At 38.1% G+C, this 10,021-nt stretch overlaps 1 protein-coding gene across 1 annotated transcript; it reads right to left on the minus strand.

Annotated features, from left to right (window-relative positions):
- Window positions 1-478: 478 nt before the first annotated feature.
- Window positions 479-9,763, minus strand: LOC129260330 (degenerin mec-4-like). The gene is made up of 2 exons (XM_064099406.1): window positions 9,670-9,763; window positions 479-1,014 (listed from the first exon to the last, which is right to left on the minus strand). The coding sequence occupies exons 1-2, from the start codon at window positions 9,746-9,748 to the stop codon at window positions 479-481; spliced, it is 615 nt and encodes a 204-aa protein (XP_063955476.1). The 5' UTR covers window positions 9,749-9,763.
- Between the last annotated feature and the right edge of the window lie 258 nt (window positions 9,764-10,021).

The following is a 10,021-nucleotide window of genomic DNA, read 5'->3' on the forward strand; positions in this document are numbered from 1 at the left end:
GAAACAATCTATTCCGAGGCGCGGTTATTATTATTATTACCCTGGCTTTAGCTCGAGCTGCCTTTCAGCGCTCGTGGATTCAAGGAATTAATCCTGCCGGGTACCGATTCACCTCGCCTGGGTTGAGTGCAACACAGTGTGGATACATTTCTTGCTGAAGGAAAACACGCCATGGTTAGGATTCGAACCTAGGACTCTCTGTAAGACGAGAGTCAGAACCGCTAGACGCGCTCTAGATCTTGTTGTTCTGGTTTGAAATTGTTGATAGGTGTTTTTCTGACGAAGAGATATGCATATATGTTATGAATGGTTTTTGTTTTAACTTTCGGTTTTAAGCAGTTTTAAGGATTTAAATGGGGGAGGGAAAAGGGTCAGAGTGGTCTCGAAACCTGGGGGTCCGTTTCACAATGAACTTATACAGTTATAACCGGGAGTTATAATAACTTTCCATGATCAAAATCCTTTATTGAATAAGAAGCTAATGTAAGCAACGTACCCTTTCCGTTGAAGGCACTGTTGACGATTGTGAAGTTGTTGAGGACGTCATTGTAACTGTTGACGCCGTCACATTAACCCCATCGTTGTAAGGTACACCCACAGCATCAGCGAACTCCCTTGAGAAAGTACTAGCTTTGGAACTGGCATAAGGATTCAAATTACAAAAGGTGATTGCGGGGTATCGTATGCTTCCCGAGTAGAGGTCGTCCAAATTCGTAATGACCTCGAAATCGGTGTAATAGTCGATGAGCGTTGCCGTTTGCCAGAAGAATCCTGCCATAGCACCCATGAAGAGGATCGACCAGAAAATTCGCTTGGACATAGAATTCGCGCGTGCAATGTTCGGAATGCCATGGGCCCCTGTGTTCTGGACTGCAGAGCTAATTAGGAAATAGGCATTCAGTTCACGTTGGTTCGAGTTTTCACCGACCGACTTTGATCTTCTTCGATGTCTTTGAGATCCGTGCCCATCTTCTGTATATTTCTCGTGGCGCATGCCGTTCACTCCAGCCATATCTGTTTTTAAAAAAAATGGATATAAAAGATTCGTGAAATCCATGGCACTGGGGGTGCTGAAGCACTCCCAGGATTTTCCCTAGGGGCGCTGCGTGTATTATTTTCCATAGACTGCACCCCATGAGTTCTGATAGGCGTTTAAAAAAATGAGAAATGTAAGCAAAATGACATATTTTTTTCATTGAAAACCTTTATTTTTTTAATTATTTTTTTTTTTGCTTTTCCAATTTCTCGGGACAGAAACAAGCTTCATTTTGCAGAGAAAATGTTTTTTTTTTTTTTTGCTTGTCAAATTTATCGGGACAGAAATAACCTTCATTTCATTTCATGGCTTAATAGATTCCCTTTTAAGAACACTCTGGGAATGTCCGGTGATGTCATTCTTCATTATCATGATTAAGAACTTAAGTCTGTGTTAGTAAAACTCCATAGGCGGATCCAGGGGGCGAATGCCCCCCCCCCCCCTATTGGCGTAGAAAAAAAGGGGAAAAAGAGGGAAAGAAAGAAAAAAAGAAAAAGAAGGGGAAAGAGAAGAGGAAAAGAAGAGGAAAAAAAAGAATAGGGAAACGAGAGAATAAATTAAGATGAGGGAAATACTTGGAAAATAACGAAAAAATCTTTCATGGCACTAAATAGAAAAATTTTTTCGCGCTTCGCGCTCGCATTGCCTGTTCGATGAAATATATATTTTGCTCGATAGGCTGATATGGAGCTTAAAATATTGATTTTTAATGTCAATATAAAAAACATATTTCAGCTCGGACATCGAGCTTTCTTTGTTTGATTTAAAAACTTATTTTTTAATTGCTCTGTAAAATTTCCGTTTTATGGTCTGAATACCAAAATTGTCTCAAAATATCCCTTTTCAGGTCTGATTGTGAAAACGTATCAGCTATCGCTGCGCGCTTGCATTTTGATTGGTGAGTAATGTATACCTCTATAATAATTATATTACAAACTACTTAATATCACCTTTTTCATGACAGTTTATCAAAAATTTCGGCTCGCGATTTTCCCTCGCATTATTTGTTTAAAAATATATTAACCTATATGCATCCTATTCATAATTCCAAGTGTTTAAAATGTGAATTTTCAGGCCTTAATATCAACAAATTTCGGGCTCTCATGAGGCTAATTAGATTAATTAATAAGATAATAACATGTTCACGAATTCCTAATAACTAAATTGCCCCCTTTTCAGAATGGAATATAAACAAGTTTCATTTCGCGCTAAGGAAGAGGAATAGGAAGATAGTAATCATTTTCATATGAAGAAAAAATTTCTGTAGAGTGTCCCAGTCCTAGGTCCAAAAAATATATATATAACATCTCGGGCTTCGCGCTCGCACCATTTGCGATCCGCATCCACTTCACAATTTTCCTACAAAGTGCTTAAATTGACCCTTTTTCAGTTCGGTATATCAACTAATTTTAGCTCGCGTTAAGCGCTCTCATTGTTTGTTTTCATGATAAAAAATCTATTCAGAATGCCCAGATTCTAGGTCTAAATCTAAAACACGCGCACGCATATTTATTGAGACACACAGCTTGTTCTTTATCATGTTTATTTAAAACGTGCTTAAAATATCCAGTTTCAGATCAGGAAATCAAAAACTTTTCTGCTCGCGCTTCGCGCACGCAATATTAATATAGGAAGATACCCAATTACCCATCCTTTACATGATTTACAAAACATGAATATAGTGTCCCGCTTTCAGGCCTAAATATCATTTCCCCCCCCGCTTGCATCAATGATATTGTTTAATTATATACCTATCCCGTTCATGGTTACAAAAAGTGCTTAAAATTTCAATTTTTTAGGTCGGAATGTCAAAATTTTTCAGCTCGCGCTTCACATTATTTTGTTGTTGAATTATGTATCGTCGTCATGGCTAACTGCAAACCAGTCCATAATAGGTCCCTTTTCGATTAGGCCAGAACGTATATTTAAAAGTTTCTACTCGTGCTTCGCGCTCGCAGTAATTATCTAGTTACATAACCATCTTGTTCAGGATCACAAACATTGCCCAGAATGCTCTATTTTTAGTACAAAATACATGAAATTTCCAAAACAAAATTAGCTCGCGCTTCGCGCTCGCACTAATTAAATAGGATTTATCATGGTTTGTTGTTTTATAAGAATAAAGCTAAGAAGTGACTGTTGGACTACCCTTGCAAAGAAACACACAAAAAAATCAACTTTGAGCCGCCGATCGGGGAAAATATGGGTTTAATAAAATTTGCCCCCCCCCCCATTGGCGAAAGCTGGATCCTCCTCTGAAAGTCCACCAACTGTTGGAAAATTGGTGAAGCGCATGGCGCTAATGGTCCTGCCTGGTTATATATATTATTGCACTCTTGACGTATTGTGTTTTCTAGTTTCATACCTGTCCCTAAATGACATGACACATATTACAGCCAGGGGCCCGTAACACAAAGCTTAGCAATGATCGTAGAACATTTTTCTACGATTGATTGCTTTGACTACAATGTACAATTGATGGTGAAAATGAAGCTTACGATCAATCGCTAAACTTTGTGTTACCGGACCCTGATATAACTCCAATCAAGCTGTATATTTGTGCTACTATGATGCCTTTTGTTTCTTTCTATACCAAGGTATGGAATATTATACATTTTTCTTTACTAAACATATTTATATATATAATACTTTATATATTGATTTATATGATGCCTTTTGTTTCTTTATATACCAAGGTATGGAATATTATACATTTTTCTTTACTAAACATATTTATATATATAATACTTTATATATTTATTTATATGATGCCTTTTGTTTCTTTCTATACCACGTATGGAATATTGTTCATTTTTCTTTATATTAATATATATATTTACTTTATATATATATATATATATATATATATATATACATGTATATATACAGTAAATCCTTTTATCTCATTACACTGTCAAAATGTGTTAGAGGGTGGATGTGTTCGTGTGATCGCCAAAACCTTTATGGAATGCTTTCACTTCAAGATATATATGGATTTAATACGCCAGTGTATATTGACAGGGGATAGGGGTGGGTAAGATTTGTTTCCATTAAATGACAGGGGGAAATGAGATTACACGAAAAATAGCTCCCTTTCTCATGATGTTCTTTCTTCTCACTCTTCTGTTTTTTTCATTCTCTTTTTATCTTCCCCGCTAAAAATCACAGTGGAAGACCGCCCCTGTTCGTGTAGAGCAGCCCGTGTGATGTGATAAAACGAAGTGACACTGACTCGATGAAAGGCCGCAGACATCAATCGGATCCACACCGCTCCCGCTGTAATCTAGTTTTTAAGACCAACCATACATACTTCTCTGTACAAACTTTATAAAGGGCAACCAGAGGTTTGTCTGCATGTAAAGTTTACAAGTGACGAAATTTACAACATGCTATGCAGGGGCAGATCCAGCCTTCGCCAATAGGGGGGGGGGGCCGGAATTTTTTTTCAGCCATATTTCCCCCGATCGGCGGCTCGAAGATGATTTTTGGTTTCTTTGAAGGGGGTAGTCCTAATAGTCACTTCTTAGTTTTATTCTTATAAATCAACATGAATATATAATATCATAATACTTATTTATATAATGCGAGCGCGAAGCGCGAGCTAATTTTTTTGGGAAATTTTATGTATTTTTCCTAAAATTTGAAAATTCTGGGCAATGTTTGTTATCCTGAAAAAGATGTGTATGCAATTAAATAATTACTACGAACGCGAAGCGCGAGCAGAAATGAACTGATGGAAAAGGTACCTGTTAAAGACTGCTTGCAGTTAGCCATGAATACGTTAAATACTTTAAAAATCAAATAATGCGAGCGCGAAGCGCGAGCTGAAATCTTTTGACATTTTTACCTACAGAATGGAAATTCTTAGCACTTTTGTAATTTAAACAGAATAGGTATATAACTTAACAATTGATGCGAGCGCGAAGCGCGAGTGGCAAATTTCGAGATTTAGACCTGAAAAGGATGAGTAATTGGGGATCTTCCTTACATTAATAATGCGAGCGCAAAGCGCGAGCAGAAAATTTTTATATTATACATTTTAAAGTGATCGAAAAGGTACCTGTTAAGGACTGCTTGCACTTAGCCATGAAGACGTTACATATTACAACAATCAAATAATGCGAGCGCGAAGCGCGAGCTGAAACATTTTGACATTTCTACATAAAGAATGGGAAATTTTAATCAATTTTTGTTGTCGTGAACAGGATAGCTATTTAACTAAACAATTCATGCGAGCGCGAAGCGCGAGCGGCAAAATCGAGATTTAGACCTAAAAACGGGACACTCTATTCATATTTTGTAAACCATGAAAAGAATGAGTAATAAGGGATCTTCCGACCATGATAATGCGAGCACAGAGCGCGAGCAGAAATTTTTTGATATTGTGATCTGAAACTGGATAATGATTTAAATAGATAAAACTATTTGATATTCCGACTGATAAATAGAGTCAATTTCTGCTCTATATAGTTGAAGCACTTTGTAGGAAAATTGTGAGGTGGATATGAATCGCACTTAATAAAGAGCTGATATGTTCCGTTATTATTACTTTGAGTTTTGACATATAGGAAGGGGACATCCTTAGGACGTGTCATCTTATGAAAATGATGACTATCTTCCTATTCCTCTTGCTAAGTGCGAGATATAACAAAAGGGACAATTTAATTTCTAAATTAATATCTTACTCATTAATGCCTAATGAGAGCACGAAATCTGAAGATATTATGGCCTGAAAACTTGACATTTCAAGCACTTTTGTAATCATTAATAGGATGCATCAGTTAATATATTTTAACCAAATCGCGAGCCAAATTTTTTGATAAACTGTCATTAAATGGGGATTTTAAGTAGTTTGTTGTATAATCAATATTGAGACATACATAATTCTCCGATCAAAATGCGAGCGCAGCGCTAGCTGATACGTTTTGACAATCAGACCTGAAAAGGGATATTTTGACAACTTTACGGAATACACGAAAATAATAGGTACCCGTGGCGGATCTAGGGGGTGGCGCGGGGGGCGCGTGCCCCCCTAATATTTGAGCTAAAAAAAAAATTAAAGACAAGTAAAAGAAAAAAAAATAGGCGCTGCTTGAAAAAATAAAAGTAAAGGAAAGAAAAGAAAAGGCGCCGCTTAAAAAAATTATACACTAGAATATTAGCAACAGTAAGGAAAGACTATCCCCCAGCAAAGCACAATCATATCATCTTCCTTATCTTTTCTTTTAACTACCCTTTTCCCAACAACTTCGCCGGTTAAAAATAATCAGCAGTGCGCTGCCTGCATATAACTGGCGCCAATCAAGAATAATCAGCGCCACCTTAATCTAAATCGGCGCCGGACAAGAATAATCAGCGCCATTTGGTTATAAATCGGCGCCGGTACAGAAAAATCGACTCTGCCTGAGTTCTTAACCGGCGCCGATCAAGGATAATCAGCGCCACCTAAATCGGGGCCGGACAAGAATTAGTCTAGTTCTAGACGATTTTAAACGAATCTATTTGCACCACGATATAATACGTTCTATTCCGTGCGTACGCCCAGCCGAGTGTGCGCGCAAAACCGAGAACCTGTACTCTAGGATTTTTCCTCGGAGTACAGGTTCTCGGTTTTGCGCGCACACTCGGCTGGGCGTACGCACGGAATAGAACGTATTATATCGTGGTGCAAATAGATTCGTTTAAAATCGTCTAGAACTAGACTAGACAAGAATAAACGGCGCCATCTGGTTATAAATCGGCGCCGGTAAAGAAAAATCGGCGCTGCCTGAGTTCGTAACCGACGCCGATCAAGGATAATCAGCGTCACCTATATCTAAATCGGCGCCGGGCAAGAATAAACGGCGCCATCTGGTTATAAATCGGCGCCGGTAAAGAAAAATCGGCGCTGCCTGAGTTCGTAACCGGCGCCGATCAAGGATAATCAGCGCCATCTGGTTATAAATCGGCGCTGCCAGAGTCTTAACCGGCGCCGATCAAGAATAATCAGCTCCACCTAAATCTAAATCGGCGCCGGACAAGAATAATTAGCACCACCTGGTTAAAAATCGGCGCCAGTAAAGAATAATCGGCGCCTCCTGGTTCTAAATCGGCGCCAGTCAATTATGAATTGCCGCTGCCTGAATCTTACGTGACGTCGTAAAAATTATCAGCACTACTTGTTCTAAATCGGCGCCGGTCAAGAATAATCAGCGTCCCCTGGTTCCAATAAATAGGCGCCGGTAGAAGGGCCTATTGCCAACCAAATCTAGATCGGCGCTGGTCAAGAATGATCAGCGGCACCTGGTTATACATTTTATTGTTGAATGGTCATAACAAAGCTTATCGCATGCCCTTACAGAGTGGACTGGGGCGGGGCAGTTGCCCACAGAATGACAGATGTCATGAAATCTTTAATATATTTAAAAAATCCCAGAATCATACAAAAGCGTAGAGAAAATCCTTTAATTTTGATCTTATTTTCCAATGCTATAATAAAAAGAAGGTCAGTCACTTTTCTTCTTTACACATTCCACATTGTGCCACCTCTATGGCCTTTAGTTTAAGACAGCTACTATAGTGTTTTATGAAGATGATTCGATATTTTAGCCCAAAACTTTGCTAAAACCCGTTGCTAGTACCAGGAGTGTATAATTACGCAACCAGTCGTATATTGAGATTGAGCTACACAACTCGTTCTTTATTTAAAATCGTGCTTAAATTATCAGCTTCTCAGATTGGAATATAAAAATTTTCAGCTAGCGCTTCGCGCTCGCATCATTTCTGTAGCAAAACCCCATACTTTTCATGATTAAATAGGTGAATAGAATGTCCCTTTTTCAGGACTAAACGTCAAAAGAACTCCCGCTTCGAATTGCAATAATCTTTTGCTGGATATAATCTTGTTCTTTATTACAAACGTCCATTAAACTGTCCTTTTTTTCAGATCGAAATATCAAAATTTTAAGCTCGCGCTTCGCGCTCGCATCTATTGTTTTTTTTAGATACCCATCTTAATCATTGGTATCAAAAATGCATAGAATATCAAGCTTTCTGGTCAGAATATAAAGAAATTTCAGCTCGCCCTCGGCACTCGCATTATCTGTGTAGTGAGATATGTATTCTCCTCATGAGTTACTACAAACAGTCCTAAACAGGCACCTTTTTCCTGTTTTCAGGTCAGTATACTAAAAAATTTCAGCTCGCGCTTCGCGCTCGCATTAATTTGTTGGTGAGATATGTGTTTCTATCTCATGAGTCATATAAATATATATATATATATGCATATGTGTGTGTGTGTTTGTGTGAGTTTGTTTGTTTTGTGTGATATCGAGCGCCTTTGGAAAGTTGATTCATGATTTTGCCCCCAAAATCTAAAAAAAAAAGGATCGACGCCCCTGTGTAATGTGTGTATATATATATATACATATAGTAAAATATTAATATTCAAAAGTATTGGCCTCATCGCAATAAAAGGGTTAATACACGAGATTTTGAAATCGCACATAACATGCATAATTTGTGTTACTTTTTGCTTGTTTCTTTCTTTAATAAGTTTTTCAATCTCTCTCTATATATGTTTTAGAAAGATTATATGTTTAAATTGATGTATATTTCTGTTATAATGAGATATGTTTAAGTGGACTTCAGGGAATGGTCGTACGCAGCAAGGGGGAAGGAGGGGGGGGGCACATTCGCGATCTGCTGTTGTGAAAAACATTTTTTTTTCCCTTAACATTTCATGAAAACTATGAAAAATGTGAGATGTGCACCAAATTTTCGAGTCTTGCCCCCCCCCCCGGAAATATTATCTGCGTGTGGTCATGCAAAATGGCATGACTGGAAATCCTACATTTTGAAAAGAGCATTTGACAGGGTCAGACTTTACCCCTTTTTCAACATTTTCTTTTATGGCGCCGGTGAAGTGCAAAAATATGTGCGCCGCTCGGCAGTGCGCCCCCCCCCCCTTTCGCCAAAAGCTGGATCCGCCTATGTACCTGATAAATCAAAATTTGCGAGTGCGCAGTGCGAGCAGAAAATGTTAATATTCAGACCATAAAACTGATATTTTTACAGAACACTTTTTAAAAATCAATTTGTAAATCACACAAAATAATGAAATTCGATTTCCAAGGTTAAATATGTTTTGTATATTGACTTCCAAACTTGATATTTAAACTCCATATTGAACAAGATATGAAAATCACCTAACAGGCAATGCGAGCGCGAAGCGCGAGCGAAAATTTTATATAGTGACATGAAAGATTCTTTTTATTTTTCCAAGTCTCCCTCATCTCATTTTATTCATTCGTCTTTCTCCTCTTCTTTTTTCTCCTCTCTTTTCCCTCCTTTTTTTTTCTTTCTTTCCTTTTTTTTTTTTTGCTCCGCCAATAGGGGGGGGGGGGGGCCGGGCCCCTCGGCCCCCCTGTTTGTAGTTAAGTTTTCTATATAGAACCTTTAAATATCCTTATGATAATGTATTTCTTAGATAAAGATTATTCTGTAAGTGCGTTACGTATATAGTGTAGCACAAACTTGCCATCAAATATCGTCTGGAAATCATGGCTTCGACTTCAATGAAGAACGAGCAAAACGGCTTAATTTAGAACATGAAGAAAAAAAGCGTTTATACATTTTTGTTATTTTTTTCTCACCTTCTTCCTGTGTCCCATTGCCAGTATATTCCGCCGACGGGGAGATTTTTGCAGCCCCGAACGCTGTGTCTCGTGCCATTAAAAAAACACTGTTAATAGCGTTATGGATTCCAGTAGATAATTGCCTGCCAAATGGGTCTCTCAGTCTCTTTCGTCGTTTGTTGATCTTAAAATGACCATTATGAAATCATTAGCACGTTTTCCTTTGAATGCTGTTTACACATTAGCCTAAATTGGAAACGACACTGTGATGGTCGAGTCTTAAAAGTGATGGTATTGTGCTCATTAATGAGAGCAGACTCTCGCGAGATGTATGGGTTTTTTTCGGAACGAAGCTGTGATTGGATCATCA

Source organism: Lytechinus pictus, chromosome 5 (assembly GCF_037042905.1).
Source record: "Lytechinus pictus isolate F3 Inbred chromosome 5, Lp3.0, whole genome shotgun sequence".
Classification (NCBI taxonomy): Eukaryota; Metazoa; Echinodermata; class Echinoidea; order Temnopleuroida; family Toxopneustidae; genus Lytechinus; species Lytechinus pictus.